The 20,459-nt window shown below is 37.3% G+C and overlaps 1 protein-coding gene across 1 annotated transcript in view; it reads right to left on the reverse strand.

The window, feature by feature from the left end:
- The window catches only part of COL25A1 (collagen type XXV alpha 1 chain), a 300,290-nt gene that overhangs the window by 18,232 nt on the left and 261,599 nt on the right, over nucleotides 1–20,459 (reverse strand). Inside the window, exons 23-35 of the mRNA XM_061478450.1 lie at nucleotides 19,780–19,824; nucleotides 17,745–17,789; nucleotides 17,110–17,187; nucleotides 14,091–14,114; nucleotides 12,916–12,960; nucleotides 11,244–11,288; nucleotides 10,855–10,935; nucleotides 10,059–10,121; nucleotides 8,370–8,420; nucleotides 8,005–8,031; nucleotides 5,819–5,899; nucleotides 3,837–3,872; nucleotides 2,899–2,952 (exon numbers count right to left, since the gene is read on the reverse strand). Of these exons, the coding sequence (XP_061334434.1) occupies nucleotides 2,899–2,952; nucleotides 3,837–3,872; nucleotides 5,819–5,899; nucleotides 8,005–8,031; nucleotides 8,370–8,420; nucleotides 10,059–10,121; nucleotides 10,855–10,935; nucleotides 11,244–11,288; nucleotides 12,916–12,960; nucleotides 14,091–14,114; nucleotides 17,110–17,187; nucleotides 17,745–17,789; nucleotides 19,780–19,824 (675 nt within the window). The remainder of the gene's footprint in view (nucleotides 1–2,898; nucleotides 2,953–3,836; nucleotides 3,873–5,818; nucleotides 5,900–8,004; nucleotides 8,032–8,369; nucleotides 8,421–10,058; nucleotides 10,122–10,854; nucleotides 10,936–11,243; nucleotides 11,289–12,915; nucleotides 12,961–14,090; nucleotides 14,115–17,109; nucleotides 17,188–17,744; nucleotides 17,790–19,779; nucleotides 19,825–20,459) is intronic.

Here is a 20,459-nt window from a genome sequence, read left to right on the forward strand (position 1 = left end):
GTGGATACAAACTACCATTTGCATGAATAAAGCTGCATAATTTGTGTCTCCATTAAGATTGATAGAGAGATTTTACAGCACTGTCATGGTGACAAACATTTTAACCAAATTAAACAGAATGCACTTTCCCTACCAGTAGAGAATATGCAGAGTGATGACAGTGTTCTGAGAGCCAAAAACAAAGCTCAAAACCAGTTCCTTGCAATCAAGGCCAGGGTTTCAGGAGATCAGCATTTACTTAATTTTGTCTTTCAGCTTCTTTTAGATAGACAAGAATTTGGATAGACATTACATCTCTTATTAGCCTTCAGGCTTACATGTCCCCTTTCCCTAGTAGTAGTTGAAGCTGCTCATCTGTTTACTAATGTTCTCAATTTTCTCTCAAGAAAATATACAAGTGAGATTAATAGGTACACAGCCAGATTCAGAGGCCTATTATGATCAACTCCTCCATTTAATGAAGATGGTCTCAGTAAAATCTGAAGAGCCAAAGAATTTAAGGACTGTAAGACATCAGCCTAATAGATGATATTAATTCAAACAGTTAATTGCCATTTCTATTTCTACCAAAAGAAATGCACAAAACCACAGTGTTGGAAAGTTCACCAATATCATGCTTAAGGAGGGAGGTGTTAAATCCTGTGTCAGCTTTTAATGATCAACGAATAATTTAAAGTTTAGAGAGAAAATTACATGGTTAAGCTCGGACAGTGAACTAATCACATTTGTTCTAAAATTCATGGTTTTCTATTTTCTAGTGACAAGCGCTATTTTTCTGGTCTACTTTTTCACCATCTAAATAAGTTTTGTTCAAAGACTCAGTAATGTTTTCTATTTTAATTAAATAGCTAAACTGGAAACAAAACAACCAACCCTAATTTGCACAACAGTCTGTTCTACCTAAGAAGAGTAATTCAGCATTGCCTCATCTGCAGCCTATGCAACGATGATTTCTGTAAAAGAAATCATTAGGCTTCAGTTTGATTATACTTGCTTTCCTTTACTTTTAAGGAGGCATAAATATACAGTGACCAGTATTTTACATGTATTCTCTTAAAGTGAGATTGCCTTTCCAAACATTAAATAATGTGGATTTAAGAATGTGGTTATGTTTCATATTAGAAATCCCTAGTGCCCTTCTAAGTTAATATTGGCCCAAGGTTTTTCTTATCAGCATGGACAAAATGTGATCCTGTCCAGTGATAGTAAGCAGTGGCTTTTAATTTTTAATTAAAAGGCAGTTTCTGAAATCTGCAGGCAAATTTTTTTTCCGTTTCACATTCAAAAGTTGCAGGTGTAAACCTGCATTAAACGCACATGATTTGTTATTTAGATAATGAGACATATATCAATGCCAGGCACCTGCTAGGTAATGATTCTACAAACAACTTCTCTTCCCAAACAGTATTGAATAATTAAATGAACAATTACAGCAATAAACTTGCTAGTTGGTTGCTTGTTAAAAACCCCTTCCATCTTTCTTGTGAACTTCCTCCCATTCATTTAGCTACACAGAAAATGCTGGGTCAGCAGGATTTTTTTGCACACTTTAGTTTCCATAGTTTTGCAGATCTGACCCTCTGTGCTCTGTGCAGTTATTGAAGAAATTTACATCGCTGCAGCTCCTCTCCCCTTTGTAATTACTACTTGTCAACAGCCATGGTAGGGCTGATTCGAGATCCAGGTGTATGACTTATTATAACCTTGGATACTTTCATAAGGAAAACACAACTATAGCTCTCTTCCATACATTAGAAGAATAGCTTATATTACAGCACATTGTTTCTGAAATAAATTTCAACTGGTAGTACGTACGCATATCCTTCAAGACAAAAGCTTATGATCCAAGGATAAAAGTACAGTATTTATATATGCTTCTCCATCAAAATTATTTCCCAAAGTTCAGAAGATGATGTTCAACTTTATCTTCACAGAGTTGATAGAAGAAAAAGTTATGTCCTGGTTGAAAAAAAGACTTACCTAAGACCTTCAGACTGTTAACTAGCCTGAGTTGTGACTATAGGCTACTGGTCCTATTTTGGACTATGTTGCATGTCTTGTATATATTTCTCAACACAGAGCTCTTTAAAAATGAATCATCAAGTCATGCATACCTTTCTCAGGTGTACTGCTATTAAAGCTAACTGGACCTGTGCCATATGGCTGCCTCCTTAATATATCAATCTGAAGTTGTTTTATCACAGCTGTTTTGTTAAGTGAGAAATTCAAAGAGACATAATTCTAGGCTGTCAACTCCTTGGAGGATTTAGTCAGTATAAGGTATCATCTTTTGTTTTGTTGTACAAGTTGATGGTTGTATTGTTAAAGATGACAGGCTCACAGTTAAAGATTAAGGTCCTTATCCTATTACACTGATGAAAAATTACTGTGAATATTTCAAGTGAAATAGGAGGGCTCCTATCTTCTAAGCCTAAGAAAGAAAGGGAGGGGAGAGGGAGAAAAGTTTAAATCATTTTTTTAAGATAAAAATATTTAAGTACAAATTGGGAATTTTTTTTTTTTTTGCCATTTCATACGGATATAATCAGATCACACTATCTCTTTTGTCTCAGTTTGTCCTCTCAAACCACTTACACTACACAATGAAACCAAGCAAAATGATGTTCTGTGTACCACTGTGAACTTGAAAGTCCTGTAAGTTTCTTATGGATTAATCATTACAAAATAGCAGCTTCTCTGAAGTTCATGAGTTACAAAATCAACCTTTAAACAGATAAATGTGTGTAACTAGAATGCACATACAGTTCTGGGCTGATCCTTAAACAGAGGAGATACAGTTATATTTAACAACATCCTGGCACACTGTAAGCAGCCATATGACATTTTGCCATGGCAGCGGTTGCTTTGTAAAGAGAAGCACATAGAACAAATACTTACTCTCTCTCCTTTAGGACCTGCGGGGCCATGGGGACCAACTGGGCCATCTACACCCTACAAAAGGAAACAGAGGTTAAAAGAGAGGTCTTGTTCTTACAAGTCCATAATTTTAATAACTGTCTTCTAGCCAAGAACTAACATGGAATCAGTCTTCACCAGTAGAAAATTCAGACTGAACTCTGATGGGACATGGGCAAACAAATCCATTTGTCTTCCAAAACTCCATCTATAAGCTCTCTGGCTATAAGGTAACCCATCTTTTTTTCTAGTTGGATTTTCCTTTATTCATGGAAGTCACCAGATTTACAAAGATTTTAAATTTATTGAAAAATTTTCCCAGGAAAATTGGAAGGGCCAAAGTTACGGGTTTGCTTTGGTTTGTTTTGTTTTAATACAGATTATTTTTTAAATGAAAATGTCTAGCTGTATGGTGGACCTACCTGTTGCACTCATCAATAGGAATCTTATAGAAGCCTTCAAATGTGTAACTCCATCCCTCTTTCACTTTATCCATTTCTTTATCATTATTAAAAGCAAATGACTTAATGTTTATGTTTAATGTGAAAGTGCCTGTGGCAGAACCCCAGCCACAGAATGTCTGCATCTGTTTCGCTGATTCCATATTAGCATTGAACAAGTATGTTTTCCTGTGTAAACTGATCCCTAACCTTACTCAGCAAAATAAGCACCCCAACCAAGGCAGCTGTCCAACCAAAAATCAAAACCAAACTGCCTTTTTAAGATTCAGAACTCCTTCTACAGAGGGTGACATTCTCCTTCTCACTTGTATCACTCCAAGAGTTTGCTCAAAGTCCCCTCTTATGCACCATGAAAAATGCCTGCGGCATTTGGCCTTCCTTCCTCTATGCAGTGTGTGAAGCGCTGGACAGAACATAGGCTCTGTAATGAAGAGCGACACAGAAAGACAAGGGACTCACCCGGGGTCCTGGCTTTCCGTCTAAGCCAGATGCTCCCTGTGTAGTTAGGTGGAAGCATGGATGATGGATACAACACGAATGACAAGAACGTGAGATTAGTAAGTGGTGCTGATGAATAAACATAATTCAAACGTACAGTACAAGTTGTGACAGGGTTTTGAAATGGGTATCACATTACTACAGCATGTTAGTTAAAAATTCACATAAGACATCAAGAGCCTGATTCTATTCTCACATCAGCGTAACATCTCTGACCCACCCTTGCCGTCATGTCACAGTACATTAGACCAGAATAATGTCAAGCTATAGGAGTGCTACAAACACCAGATGTTAGGGTGTTTCTGAGCCTTAACCTGCAAATATTTACCTTGTACTTTACTTGCATGCCTTCTAATTTGTAAATAACGACAAAATTGAATACTATACTACACAAAGAAAGAAAAATATATGCTAACCGTGATAGGAAATATTTAAGTGCAAGAATATTGCATTATGCAGCAAAAAAAAAAATCTGGATCCTGATTACAATGGCCTCATTCATTTCCAAGATCCCGGGAGACAATCACATTTCCTGTTTTCCCAATGTGCTCCCAGCTCAGAGCACACGCAGAGGCTGCAAGTGGGCAGCACCAGGCACTTCGGGCTATTTGCTTCAGCATCCTTGGGGACGGGATGACCTCTGCTGGATTTTATGCGAATAACAGAAGAGCAGCGAAGGACCTGCTCGACCATCCCAGCCTGCTGGCAGTAATGCTGGGACTAGAGGGACCAAAACTATTTGGGACTTCAGAAATAATCTGGGCCCAAAAACTCCAACCCCTAAGCCCCCCCAAATCTCCAAAGTTAAAAAGAAACCAACTGCCACCCCAACTCATTAACAGATAAAATGAGCCGGTTTTAGGAAGTCAAACACTTTGCTCTCTAAAATGATGATTAGAAAAAGTGGTAAGCAGGAGCAAGACAAGAATATGAAAATTTGAAAAAATAATAGAATAGTTTGCTCTGGGTTAGAAAACACATTTCTGGCAGAACTGAAACTTCCTTCTTCCTTTTAGTTATTTTCAGGGGGTTGTCTCAGACCTGCACAGCTGCCTCTCTACATAACGGTAACTGGTAACTGGCAAATGATTTTCTTCCCCCCCCCCCCCCCTTAAAATTCTCAGTGAAGCTGACCTTGACCAGGGACTCTGTACATAATTCTTGAAAATATTAATCAGAGGGGTTTGCGTTCCTTTGGGTCAACTAAGTCTTTTTCCTCTGCTTTGTTATTAAGAATGTAATCGCACGGAGTAATCCTAAAAGGAAAACTGAACTCTTTCTGTGGGGAAAAAAACCCAACAACTAACTTTCCAGAGTGCTTTAAAACACACAAACTCTTTTCTCTTTTGTCAACCTAAGTTTTAAGAATCATAATGTGAACATGAAACATGAAAATTTATTTTTAAGGTCCTTCATTTCTTTGTAATACAAAATTTATGCCAAACACTCAGAATGGAAATTTTCTAAAGAACAATGCAAGAGTAACAATCCACCATCTCTAGTGAATGAGGAAAGTAAATAAACAGAATATCCCTGAACCAATTTTTAACTTTCCTCAGTTAGACTTCTCCATTTTAACTGCAGAAGTACAATCAGTGGATGAATAACTGGAGAGATGGGGTAAAAGGGAAGATTCCTTTTTTAACACAAACACCATACAACACTCAAATAACAACATGGCTGATGTAATGGTGGTGATAGCATCCCTGTGACACTGAACACATTCAACTGACACATAACAAAAAAACCCTGACAGCACTGGGTGTGACAGGACATTACTATGGACGATAGCACACATCTGGGCTAAAACAAAACAAGACATGCTCTGCTCAAACATGGTATATTCTGTATATACTGTGGAGTAAATCAGAGTTGTTCATCAGGAGTAGAAAGAGAAGTTTGTTATTTGCACTGAGATTGAGTAGTTGGGGATTTTTACTTACTGGAAGACCAAGGGGCCCTCTGTCACCCTTTTGACCTGGTTCACCCTTCAATCCTTTAAGACCATTTAACCCTGGTTCACCCTAAACGTAAAAGTATAAATGCCATATTTTTGGTGCTATAATGGGTGCTTAAGCTTGGATAAAAGAAGCCAGTCTCAGAAAAGGTTGCATATTCCAGTTTGAAACAAGGACACAAATTCAGCCTTCTCAGCTTACTGTCAATTTACATACTGATACAATACTGAGCAAAAGCACTTGGGAGGCATCTGCTGGAGATTAAAAATCTGCATGAAAAAAAGCTACAGGGAATTTATGAGTAACTGATTCTTTTGTTTTTTTTTTTTTCCCCTAATAATTATCACTACAGTTAGATGGTTTGATTTAAGTGTGAGTTTTAGGGGTTTTTGGAATTTCCTCAAATTCCAATGCAGACAAATCAAACTGAAAGAAAACTTTCAGAAAAATATGTCTCAAACCTGCAGGTTTCTATAGCGGGATCTCCTGAAAAGTAGATTTTGTAAGGAAGCAATATTTTTTTCCTACAGCAAACTGGAATTTGCAACAAAATCTTACATAAAGTTATTTTAAACCTTTAAGCACAAATAATTAAACAGTAACAAGTTTAAATAATCAGTATAGGTTATACAATGCCAAGCGATCCAGGAGATCCATAGTTTCTGTGTTCATACAGAGAAGTTTAAAAACACATAAAATATGGCACTTGTTGTGATTGTTAGACTTTGCATAGCCTATTACATTAAACATCACTAAGAGGATAATGGTGGGCCTGGAGCTGCCAGTAAATTATTCTTGCATCATGAAACACTATGCTAGCATGAGAGCTGCCCGGTCAAAAAGAATACTGACCACATGTGCTTCTTTTGGGGAACAGAAATATGTGGGTATTTCATCCAGACTGCTCCCCATGGCCTTGTTCCCACATTTCCCTTTGATGTATTATGTTACCTTATATCATATTCATATTAAAAAGAAAAGAAAGAAATCTCAGTAGAATCAAGTCTGCTGCTTTAAGTAACTCCAGATATTGCCTGCCTGCTTTGCACCCTGCCTAAGTAGCCATTTCTGCTTTTTTCTATTCAACACAATGTGACTTTTAGAGCAGTAGCACTGAAAATGCTGAAGTTTTGGAAACAGACCTGGAAATCTCACAAAAGCCTGAGTCTTAGGCCAAAAGTCTGAGGTAAGGCAGGGCTGGTGCTAAGATGGAACAGACCTGATGTCAAAAAATGATTCATGACTCAGGCTTCTTACGCCAAGGTAACACAAACAGTCTCATGTGGAGTCAAACCTGTGAGTTTCTGTCTTGCACTTGAAAAACCCAAACAAAATCCAAATCCTAAACCAAAAACACCCTCCTCCTCTTACTTACTTTTTTGAGAAAGATGCATTTGATAAAGGAGCCACAGTGAATTAAAACGATCATGCCTGAGAACACCACTGCCCCCAGGTGAATGCTAGGCTATAGTGTCACACTGGATTTTAGTTTACTTGTGCTTACGGAATTACAGTACAAATTAAAATATTCCAACTTTGCCAAAACCTGCTACCCTCCTGATCTGTTTTCATGGGCTTAGAGTCCCTACAGTGTATCTCCAGGTAGTGTACTGTGGAAAAAGTTTGAATTGCATTGCAGACCTGCCTGATCAGGGATTCTAGGTTGGAAAACATGAAAATACACACATGAGTTTGTAATGGTGAGCTTGCGTAATGTGTGAAGGAACTGGTCAGCAAGTACATGGCCCCTGGGAAGGTGAAAGGCCACTCATACTGAAAGAAGCAGGAGATGTGAAAGAATATAAATAATGAAGAGCTTATCTGACTCCATTTCCTGAGTGTGCAACATACTTCTATGTTCAAAAGTAATTCCAGTTGCAACGCAATGGTAGCTTGCCCATAAATAGGATTACATTAACTCAGTGCCACATTTCAAATACTAATGCAAAAAATGGCCACTGCCTAGGAGAATTACTACACAGAAACAATCATGGAAAATTTTAAGAGCTTTTAAGCTATCTTAATATTAAAATTTGCTTTAAGGTTTAAGAATATCAGGAACATTTATTGAATGAGACATAAGACAAAACATAGCTGCATGAGTTAAAGAACAAAACATGACACTTTGCAGACGTTAAGAACATGGCTATTCAAGGCAGCCATTGATTTACCTTTGGGCCAGGCAGTCCATGAGGTCCCTGGAAATAAAGATATTTATTTCATTATGAAAATATGCCACAAATTTTTAAGAGTTTGTTGCTTTACAGGGGTGCAAGCTGCACCTGTATTTTTGTCCTCACAAATGAAATGCAGCTGTTAATAAAGCAACTGCAAACATGTGATTCATAGAATGCACAAGACCACTAGTGTATTAACACTAACATAGGCAGCTGCAGTTTGTTTCTCTAGTTCCTATGAATTTTAAGACATGCAGAAAAGGTCCTAAGTTAGGTCCTTCTGTAGTGGTCACAAACTCTCCTAGCACTTTACTAATCAAGTATTAAAAGGACAAGAGAGCTCTTCCTCTCAAGCTTACCATGGGGCCTGGAGGACCATGTGGCCCTGGTGGTCCCGGTGGTCCTATCATCTACAGATAAAAAACAATGGCATTAGATCATGCAAAGTAAAGACCTCCCTCACAAATACCAAAAATCAGACTGATACTTCCTCGGTTGGCACGCTCTTACAAACATAACAATGCAATGGTGCACATTGACAGCATATCTAGAAAGGGGGTTACAAATGGGAATTACTTTTGATTCAGAAGACAGGATATCTGAAGTGCAGAATTACCTGTGGTATTTGGCAGCATGCCTGTCTCCTGATTCTTACTCCTAGGCTCTAAGATACACTTTAAGACACAATGGGTTAAAAAACCCTCACTAAAACAAACAGTAGTGAGCAGGGATGCTTAAACTTTTAATATTTTATAGTATGTGCTATTTAGTTGTCTTTGTACAGAAACAGAAGATGATGTGTGATTTTATTCCTCCCCAGTACTGATGAATGGAAAAGATACTAAATTCAAGCCAGGGTTTTGTACATTCCCTTTGTCTCTCATTTTATTTCATTTAGTCCACTTGTACCAAGAATTCCCTGAAGTCATTAAAATAGGTAGTCAGATTGCTCAGCATTTAGTACATGCATATTCTGTGCTGGTTTTCTGTGTTTGTAACAAATCCATGGAAGACAATTCTATGATGATATATAGTTTGATATTACCTCTCTTCCTGGGTTTAATCCTGCAGGGCTGTTATTGTAACCTGCAACATGCAGCAGGGATGCTGATGTCTCAGACTTATGTGCAACCCCTCTGCTACACTAGCTGTTGGTGATGGCCATAGAGGCAAAAAAGTGATCTTTGAAACCTAAGACAGATATTTCACCATCTGTGAAAACTCCTGAAAACTGAAAACCTTGTTTCAACTAAAAACTGAAAAAATCTGGAACAAATTAATTTTAGTTTCAGAGAAAGAGACTCGGAGATACTGGGTGCCTAGTATTTCCTGCGATAGCAAAGCTTAGCCTCCCCAGAGCTATGGCTCCAAATACACAGAGCATGGCACCACTGACAAGGCAGTGGTAGCTAACTTCTGCTCTGAGGTTTCCTGGCTTGCTGTGCTCTCATAATATTAATCACCCATATCATAAAGGTATTGTCTAGGGAGCTTTTTTTAGGTGTTTGTTTGTTTGCTTTTCTAATGCTTTTACAGTGCTTTGAAAAATCAGGAGAATGTCTGGTCTTATAAAACCAGTCTCTGCCACTCTTACTGACATCATTGAAATTGGTCTAGTCTGGTTCTCAGTGGACTTTATGAGGACCCCAGAATACAAGGTGTTGAGAGAAATCTGGTGCTTTGGTGTTTTTTCATCAGTTTTATCTCTCTATTTTACTTTGCAAAGCATTTATCTTTTGATTCATTACAGAGCCAGAAGGCTTTTACTGAAGTGATCGGGACTGCTGTTCATAATGGGAGAATAGAACAGAACAGGATTATGTCTTTAGAATTTCTTAAATGGTATTTAGCGCTATGACCAGAAGTCTGTTAATTTTCAAAAGAGCAAATAATTATTCAAAGAAGAAAAATATTTTTAAATTTTAAGTGTAGGTACCATCAAGGATGTCAGGAAAAATCAGTCATGAAAATGAAGCATTGTTCAGAATCAAAAGCTGGAGAGCCATTGCTGGATTATTATGTTCACTGAACACCACACTAAGACTTACTGAAGGACCCTGGGCACCAGGCAAACCAACATCTCCTTTTTCGCCCTTCATACCATTGGCTCCCTACAAAATCATTACAAAACAGCATTTATAAGCAGTTTTAATCTTATTAGCAATCAAACTAGAAATTATAATATTTATTTGCAAATAATTATAATTTGTAAAAAGAATAATACAGCACACATAATGAAATTACATTTAAAAAAACTTTGGTGTTACTTCATTAATAACTTAATAAATGTAAAAGTATGCTTTATATTGTCAGTTGGGGCATTATGTTTATGATAAGTCCTTAAGCTGGCACTCCATTCATGATATATTTTACTATGGATGCATTTTTGTAATTGTTACTATTTTTTACTGAGAAACTTAATTTATACATAAATATATGTATAGGAATAGGAAGAATGCATCCCATACATACTGATGCTTTTTCTCTCCCTTTTCAACCTGAATAATTTGAAATTTCTGACAAGTGTTCAAAACATAGCTTCTTTCTCCTACAAGCTATGCTTGCCCAAATTGTGCTATATGCTATAAGAGAGGTACAGATCTGATCAGCATGCCAACTAATCTCTCTTTTCCCAGAGCAATATTTTGTTTGACTCTAAGTGGAATGGAAAGTTCTGGCAATTTACACCTTCTCCTAGATTAGCTGCAGAGCAACCTCAGAATTTTCCTCCGCAGTGCTTTCTGTGCCGTATGCAATTTATCAGCACTGTTGGAAATTCCTGATAATGGAAGAGAGAAAAAATACAAGTATTTTAGGTAAAATTAATTAATTTTTCATACTCACTGGCAGGCCAGGCAGTCCAATTCCTCCCTTTTCTCCAGATATTCCAGGATCACCTGTATCGCCTTTTGAGCCTTTAGGACCCTAAAATATATATTTATTGAGCAAGTAATACGTGAAAAACCTGAGACATCAACAGAATTCTAGCTTTGATCCTAATAAAAAGAATAAGTCATTCTGTGGATTGACCTTTGTTATCAATATGTAGTAATGCAGCCATTATTAGACTGCAGAGTATGCAGCAACATAATAATGACCTTTATTAATTACTACAATTGTATTATTATTTAGATTATAAAATCTAAGATACAATTTGGGACCACAGAAATAAGATCCTGAAATAACCTATGTTGCTGACATGACCTTTGCTATATGATTTGCACATAACGTACTTGCTCGCCATCAACTCCTGGAGCTCCTGGGGATCCTGGTTCACCCTGCAAAAGACAAGATAGAATTGGATTATTCCAATTGTCCCAGACATTAGAGGAAAGAGGGAAATTGCTTAACTAAGAACAACAACAAACTCCGAGAATATTCTGTCAAAAAAGAACAGAATGTATATATATATTATGCATTATATATACATAATGCAACATATTGAATAAATAGCCCCGACTATTAGGCCATGGTGCAAACTTTGGGCTGTACAGAGGTCAGACAAGTGCATAAAAGAAAGGAAAAAGAAGAAACCCCAGAAGCTTGGTGAAAAAAAACCTCAATCCAATGGAAACTTTGTTAGTTACTGGAATAAATACAGAATCATGCCTCTTGAAATATGTAGGATAGATGGAGACTTCATGTTCTCTTTCCTGGGCTAATATAGACCATCCAGTGAAGGAATTCACATTCACAACATTGCCCTGTGACAGGTTCCTGGATAGAATTGTCCAAGGAAACAAGTTACATTGATGGCTAGAGACTACAACAGTGGAAACAAACTCCTGGAAAGGTTGGATTCCCCTTCATTAATTTTGAATGAGAATGCTCAGGCATATGAAAGAACACAACTGCTTCCACACTCCAGCTCCTCTGTGTTTTACAACATACTGCAGGCTGCAGAAATGCTGGGGTAGATCCTAATGCAGAAAGCCATTTCTGCATACATAACTGTGTATTCCATTACTGGTTTTCATGTAGAAGAATAAACCTAGTTTGTCACAATTTCTCAAAACAATTAGCAGTATAATGTGATGTATTTCCATATGATACCGTGGATGAAGCTTAAAATTGAAATGTCTGGTATTGTTATTGAAGAAACATGTATTTACTCTTGGAAAAGTTTAGAGTCACTGACAGAAGATAAGCTACATTTAGTACTTATGAAGTGGGAGAATTATATTAACTAGTCCCTTAGTTAATATTAGGGTCCACTAACTGCAAGACTTTTTTATTATTATTATAGGCAAATTTATTATTTAAATTTTATAGAACAGCGTGGCATATGGTATTCATCGTCTCTGTGTGGGCTGCTCAGTAACACTTCTGGTACTACGCATAGCACCAGCCAGGTAGGATTAGCAAGCCTGGGTTTGCAGCCAGGCTCCTGCCCATATGTGCACGTTTTCATTTTTCCTGACATTAGAAAATACCATGTTTATTTGGGTGGGCACCACTGTAATATAAAAGCTGCATTCACATGCACTCATACTGTGGCCAGTGATGCCTGCCACACAGTTTTGCCTACCTCACTCTCACCCAGCCAGACACAGTGCCTGAGCCACTGCCTGATTGGGCAGCTACTTTGCAAAGTCCTAGGTAACAGCCTAAGTACACAGCCATTGGGGAGATGTTTCTGCCCTGTTTAATACTCATTAATTTTGCTGGTTCTCAGCTGTGTGTGGAAACTGAACAAAGCACCTACTCTGAAAGCTACATTTCAAAAGGCTAGGACGCAAAGTGTGAAATGTACCATATTCGGTAAAATTACAGTTAAGTATTCTGTACAGGAAAGCTCTGTGGACTTGTGTGCCCATATCAGTAACACACACACACACCCCCCCCCCCCTTCCCCCAAAAATACATCCATCTTTAAGATAAAATGGGTAAAATAAGGAAGATCACCTTTGGCCCTTGTAGCCCTTGGGGTCCTGGTGGTCCTGGTGGCCCCTAAACAGAAGATACAAATGTCTAAGTTTCTAAATAAATACCTGCAGGACTTGCCATGTAAACACTGGCTGAATGTTAATATAGGTACCATAACAAAATGGGTTAGATTTTTAATACAAGGGTAACCAAGACCAGTTATGTACAAGTTGTTAATCTTGATGACTCTCAACAATCAGAAGGGTACCACAGAAACAATGTTAAAATAACAGTACAGCTCATATTTTATAATAAAGTCCTGCAGCTCCCATTGATAAAATGGCAAAGCTTGTCTTAATGGCAGGGAGACCAAAAGACCATATTTGCCAGCCCTCACAGCCTGATCCAAACCAATCACAGGTCACGAGAAACCTCCAGCTGATTGCAAAGAGGATTCCACTAAAAGGTGCTAAGTGCATTAAGGGATAACCAATGCTTTGTGAAATCCCCATGGAATAAGTTATCACTACTTTTTTCATTTCTACCTCCGGCTGTAGACAGTGGCAGAAATTGGGTGAGGTAAAAGCACTGGGGTGTTCAGAAATGCCTACATTTTGGGAACAGGTGCTGGAAAATTTATCTTAGAAATAGAGATCTGATAAGACGGGACAAGGGAACTCCTCATACTTGGGCACCATTTTTTTTTTTTTTTTTCCAGAAAATAATTGATTTGCATCTAACATGAAAAATCCCAAAGTTTCTTTGATGGGAATTTGAAAGAACTGATTTTCTACCCTGAAAATAAGGTTGATAATAGAAAATTGTTTAGTACTCAAATCCTGCTACATGTTTTCACTCAACGCCCACGTAGACACGCAGAGATGGGAACATACACCAAAAATTCCAAAGCAGCTATATGCCAGGATGTGTACCTAAAGAAATAATGGAGTTCTGTATTCTCCTAATCTCTTACTTAAATGAACTGAAGCTTTGCCATTAATTCAGCAGGAGCAGAACTGGTTCCATTGTTGAATGGCTTTCAACAATGAGTTCCCTGTTATGGACACACCAAGAAAATAAACAAATAAATAAATGTGATGATGAACCAGACTGACATCCAATGAAGGCATGTCCTGAACTGGTAGAAATATGAACGTGCAGTTACACAAAGGAGAATTTCTACAACACGCAGTAAGCAATGCAATAGGAATTACCGTGACGGTCAGGGTGGCGATCCTCTGTTGGCAAAATGTATTAATAAAAGACACCATTACCAGAAGTGAACAATGATATAAATTATTCTGCTTGCTACAATTATCATCTCCACAAAACCTATGCTGCATCTAGGAGACACCATGCCTCAAAAAAATTAGAGTGAAAAACATAATATTTTTAACTCTCACTGTTTTACTAGCTGATTGGCTTATATGGGAAACAGGATATTACACAGGTGAGGACTGCATATTCTTGCACAATTTAAGAGATTAAATAAATGATGACTAAATCACAGCAAAAATATTTCAAAAGGTTTTTTTAAAACATTTTAGGAAAACATGATGAGTTGGTGCCTTAAGTTGATTAAAGGACTAGCCCTGTGTTCCACAGGCTTTGCAGCAATGTTTAATTAATAAATGCAATTCCTAGAGGTGACATAAAATTGATTTTCATATAGAAATGCAGATATGCAAAAATATTAAGTTCTGAATCCTAAACTGCTGGCCCACAAACTCAGCTATATGTACTACAATTCTGCTTTAAATGCTTCGAAAGACAAAATACATTTTCATCATGGAAGGAGGTAAAATATCTCAGACTTGCACGTGTTTTTTTTGCCAAAGAATATTCTAAAAGCAAGTGAAGAAGTGTTTAAAAGTCATTAAAATGCTTGTCTATATTTTTAAACAGAGTAAAGCCCCCAGATACTGCTGCTTGCACATGCTTTCCTATTGCCTGTGAAGAACCTACTGGCCTACATGGAAGAGGAAATATTTAGCTTTACTAATTGCTTTCCTATGTGCAAACAAACGTTTGTAAATCTTCCATTTTAAGCTTTGAAACAATCTTCATATGCCAGTGCGGCAATACATACTATGGTCAAGAATCCGGAACCTGCTCACTAAAAAGTACTTCAAAAAGATGAAATCTCTAACACATGCTTTAATGTATTGATGCCCCTTTGCCCTTTATATTTTAACATATTAATAGAAATAAATCAATAACTTTAAATATACTGAGAAATTCAGTTTATCTAGACATGAAAACCTAAAATAACAATTCCAAATGAGTGTTTGCATTTCACAGTAGTGGGTTCATTTTCAGCAGCTTATTCAGCTCTGAATATCTGAGCCTATAATTCCTACAAAATTTAACTTTTGTAGCTACTGCCTTTTGCGTTAGGAAATTCTGCAGAACAGGTCTGGAGAGACACAAATTTTGTATCTGGCCCTCACAGTGAAAGCCACGTATGCTCAGCAGGGGTCTTGTTTCAGCAATGATGATAATTTTACAATTGAAATTTTCACTGTCGATGGACTCATGAGATTGAGTAGGAGGCACAGGGAAAAGCAACTAAATTGTTCTGAAGCTTCTAGGCTACTTGATGATTTATTACTAAATTCTAAAAAATCCCAGACAGGCAGCCCAGATCTTGCAAACTTCTTAAATCAGCAGGCCAAATTCTGTGCAAGTTCACAGCTCAGTGCTCGGCACTGAAAGTTCTCATTTGCTCCTATGGGAGAGAGAGCTGCAAATCTCAGACCCCCTAAGAATTTGGCACCAGGAAACTTAGGAATGGGTGCTTGCCATCTGAAAGGACTGAGCTGGATTTGGCAAGGATATTTTCAACTGATCCTATATAATCTTACTTACACCAGCCATGCACAGCCATTCCCACTAATATCAATTATTTGTTGCCCTGGATCAGAAGGTGATGACATCTGAAATGATTTACAATGGGATAAGGGCCTCCTAATATATTTCAACCACTGCAATAGGCTTTAGTCCCTTTTTAAGACTTCCTTATGTGCTGCAGGTTTTCTAAGGAACCTTGAAAGTAACATTGATGCCAGAGTTAAGATACAGAGACAGAATAAAGGACATAGAGGGGTTAAAGCCACTGGTAAATCTGTGTCTGGTAATGTGCAACATTAATTTCAGGCTGCTTTAGGCATCTAACTCAGAGAGTCATTTAAAAGACTGCAAGTTGTGTGTTTGAATTCTCTTAAAAGTAAACCAAATGAGACAGATATAATGCAGAGCCTCACAACATGCCTATGCAGACTTCCCTATAGACACCACTCACAATGAAAGATCTGACTTATCCTTAATGACATACAGGCTTTTAGATTTTAGTAAAGGCAGTGAAGGTTTTTTTATATTTCAAAAGAGTCTTGAAAACCAAACGACTGGCCAGACATCTATCCACTTCCACTAAGTAACTGCAAGGAAAAAAGTTCAGTGAGAAAATGATCAGATGCACAATGAGCCAAATTCAGTCTTGAGTTGCACATAAGCAAACCATTCACTTTGGCGGAGTTATACTGCACAGAATTTGCATCTGAGTGTACTGCAATGTAAATCACTTTGACTGCAATGACATATGTCACCTTGGAACTTTGCTTTTACCCAAACACTCATTCATTCTTTTTGTAACCCTGCTTTAATCCTCCACACTTCTTTGCACACCAGTCAAAATAAGTTTTCTGAAAATGAATAAGTGGGAAGACTGGTCCTTGGCCTATTTAACATACTCAAGTTGCTGATTGAATCCCCAGCTTGCTAATGGAACCGTGTTTCCAAATCTCAAATATTCTGCTCTTTGCATTTTATAGGAGGAGGAAGAAAAGGAGGGAAAAAAAGAAATGTCAATATTATACTACATGAACTGAAAAGCAGACACTTCTGTTGACCCTGTGTATATGGTTTATTGTGTGAATTCAGCCCTAAGTGCCACAGCCAGCAATGAATCACCTTTATCCTCATTAGATGATGTCAATACTCTCCAGGGGAAATGAAACTAATCCATTCAGCTAATTCATATCAAGGAAATAGTTTGTCTAACACCAAACAGAAAACCTGGTTTCCAAATATAGAAAGAGATTCTTGGTTAATAAACCCAGCAAATCTTTGCACACAAAATGTTTTCAAGGTCTACGCAAAAGAGAAACATAATGCTGTCAAACCGTTTTTTCCCAGACCAGACTAAACCACTCCAGCCTTGTTATGTTTGCATACCTGCAGTGCTTCATGGATATTGCCATTATAATCGATTATCTCTGTTGCACCTTGATCGCCCTTCTGTCCAGGTGGTCCCTGTAATACATTTTCCATGAAAGTTTTGAGACACCTACCTAAGACTATTCTAGACGCTTAACTACTGACACATGCTTTGACTTGATTGTGCAGTGTTGGAATCTTGTTGTACTTAAAATATATTACTACTAACCACAAAAGTAAGCATTAAACTGAAGAATGTTCTCAAAGAAAGCAATTACTAAAAAATACAAGAAAGATAAATATAAATATAAACAAACACGTCAGTACTCAGTGACTTGTTCTGCTGGGAAAGCAAATATATGAAACCTCTGAGGTCAAATATTTAAGCAGTTCCTATATTCTAGTTCTGTACTGGCTGTGAACAAAGTCAGAACATCTGGCATGTAACATCCTGGCCATGAACTATGAATAGGAGACTGCTTCAAATAGTAGGAAGGGCTGTTATTCATATTAAAGGCCAGTTAGCATCACACATTTCGTCAAAGTCAAGTGCCCAAGTTCACTGGTTTAGCTGGAGTTACTGCTACAGTTTCAATTCATAAGATGGACTGAATCTAAGAGTACAAAACATCTGAAATGAGAAGTAGACTTACCCGTGGACCTGTAGATCCTGTGTCACCTCTGTCACCTGTATCACCCTATGTAAAAATTATATTTGAAGACAGGAATGCCATTTGACAATATATTATGTAGTTCTCCCGTTTTAAATATAGTTACCTTAAATAACACAGGTTAAAAGGCCTCTCAACAGAAACAAAATGTGGATCTTGATTTATCAAAGGAATAAATACTTCAAAATCTGTGTAGTGGCATTTATTTCTCTGTGAATTGTTAGAGTGCTGTATTGATTTGGAATAAGAAATCCCAGTGAACCAATAAAAGACATTACCAATTAAATAACTTGTATAACTTCCCTATTCTTAATAGTGCTGTTATCAAAAGCTTTAAAATAGAGAAATGAAATCACTCAATCTGAAAACACTCAACGACTTCTTCAAAGGTGTGTTTCAAAGTGTAAAAACTTTTCTTCCTGCAATCGTGACTCCACTAACTTTCTGAACTTCCCTTCTGTGAGCCATTGCCTCCCCTACACTTACAACATCATTGTCAGAATTAGAGTTTCTTTACTCCCTTACTGTGACAGGCTTAAGATCTTTACCATCTTGCACAGAGCCTTTTTTTTTCCCAGCTATTAGAAATGTTTCAAGCAATAGAGGGAATTTCAGACATGTATGCATTCATAACCCAGTGGCCAGTGACTATGATTCATTTCATTTCACAGTCACTTTCATAGCAAGGTCTTACATTTTTCTATTACTCAATATTAATATGGATAAGAACTGCAACTTTTGCTTCGGTTGAAATCTATAAAATTTTAGTACAAGTCAGGGAAGAATGATTAATTCTGATTAATGATTAGGGGAAGAATGATTAATTTCTGCAACAGAAAATAGAAAACTTTCACGGGGCTAACCAAGGAATATGGAGAGCAGGCTGCTGGCAGGACATGATCAAGGTTGTGCCATCTGCTTTCCTTTCAGTGTTGCCTTGGCAGCAGCTAGGGAATGTACCATTAGAATTGTTAAAAAAATGAGTTCCCAACCACTAGCTTGACTTCTGTGGGTCAGATTTTCAAGACATGCAGGTAAAATGAAAATTGTATTTCCTTTTTTGGTATAAAAGGGATTAAAGAGGGTATATTTATCTTTTTGGTGCATTTGGTGCCCAGGTACCACAGGCAAATAAGAGGCTCTTCTACTCTCACTCTGATGCTTTAATCCCCTCATCAGCTCCATAATTTTCCAGTGTTTATTTCTGATAAGAATGAATGAGTTTAAGCGGCACTTATTTAATCATATCCTTAAGCACTGTCAATGGACTGCTCTTCAAGGACCTTACAAGTACTGCAAACAGTATCCTATCAGCCTACATTATCTTGTCATCTTTATTATGACACAGACTCAACAACTGCCTAATCAAATCTATTTTCATTTTGCTTTGATTCCATATTATAACATGAAAGAGACTATTGAGCACGGTATTTGCACAGTGGATGAAGTAATAGAAAAGCATATATCTTATTTCTCTACATATATGTGAACCAACTGTATCTATATAGAGGCAGATGCATGGATAGATATATATAATCAAATTATTTTTCTTTAAAGTAGATAAACCAGTAATGTAGCCTACAAGTCTTGCCTATGTAGACTTCTGGCCATTATATCTCAGTACATGGAATACCACTGATTCCTAACTCATCAAAGGGTGGATCCACAAAATTATTATGAAAAACAATTAAATCCCCACTGGCATAGTCAAGTGTTGGCCCCTGGCATGTGGGAGGACTGACCCACATTAGTTATACAGAGAGAAACCAAGCTGCATGATAAAAACCAGAGCAGGGTGGAACAGATGTTATAACAGAAAAAGAACTAGAATTACAGTGTTTAAAATACACAGGTTTTAACACTAATAGCTACAGCTAAAAGAAGGTTTGACTTATAAAGAACATTGTAGACTGTTATGGGTTCTTTTAGAGAGATAAGTTTCTGTGAAATATTACAAATTTATCCTGAAAATCATTATGTTAATTGCTCAACTAAATACAGTTTCTTTACTACTAACCTTTGACCCTTTTGGGCCTCTAGATCCAGGTTCACCTGTTTTTCCCTGTTCGTAGGAAGACAGACAAGGAGAAAAGTTGATACAGAAATGGAAATGAAGAGAAAAAGAAATTAGCAATAACTAACTACAGTATGAACAAGCAGAAATACTTCATTTTATATGACCAAGGTAATGAATCTGTAAAGGCACTGAATTTAATAGCACCCAGAGTAACATATTCTTTAACACCAGCATTCAAAAGCCACAGATTCCATTCTCCCAGTGGAAAAGCAGTATTGGCATTAGTAGAGTAGGCATCGTTAACAGTGGCTTGCAGGAATTACCGATGTTATTCCATAACTCCTGAAAAATTATAGCTAAAAGATAGTGAAGATAAATATCCTAAAATAAGGAAACAAAGTGTTACCACAACTCCTTTTCCCAACAGTTCAGGTGAATACAAAATAACTAAACTGTGCCAAGGAGCACGGAATCTGCCTTATTATTTTCAAGATGTGATAGGAAAGGGATGGTACTGACACAGTGGAAAATAAGAAAATACTAAAATGTAGTTAGAATGATATCTTTCTTACAGAGTTAGAAGACAGCATGCAAAATGGATTTTCTCTGCATTCAGTAGCTACATAATAGGTATGCTGGTCAAAGAGTTCAAACTTCAGTGCTGAAAGTTAGGGACCTGG

The sequence above is a fragment of the Pezoporus flaviventris genome, unplaced genomic scaffold, assembly GCF_033815535.1.
Source record: "Pezoporus flaviventris isolate CSIRO_AGI_PZ_B2104156 unplaced genomic scaffold, CSIRO_AGI_Pfla_v1 ptg000002l, whole genome shotgun sequence".
NCBI classification, from domain to species: Eukaryota; Metazoa; Chordata; class Aves; order Psittaciformes; family Psittacidae; genus Pezoporus; species Pezoporus flaviventris.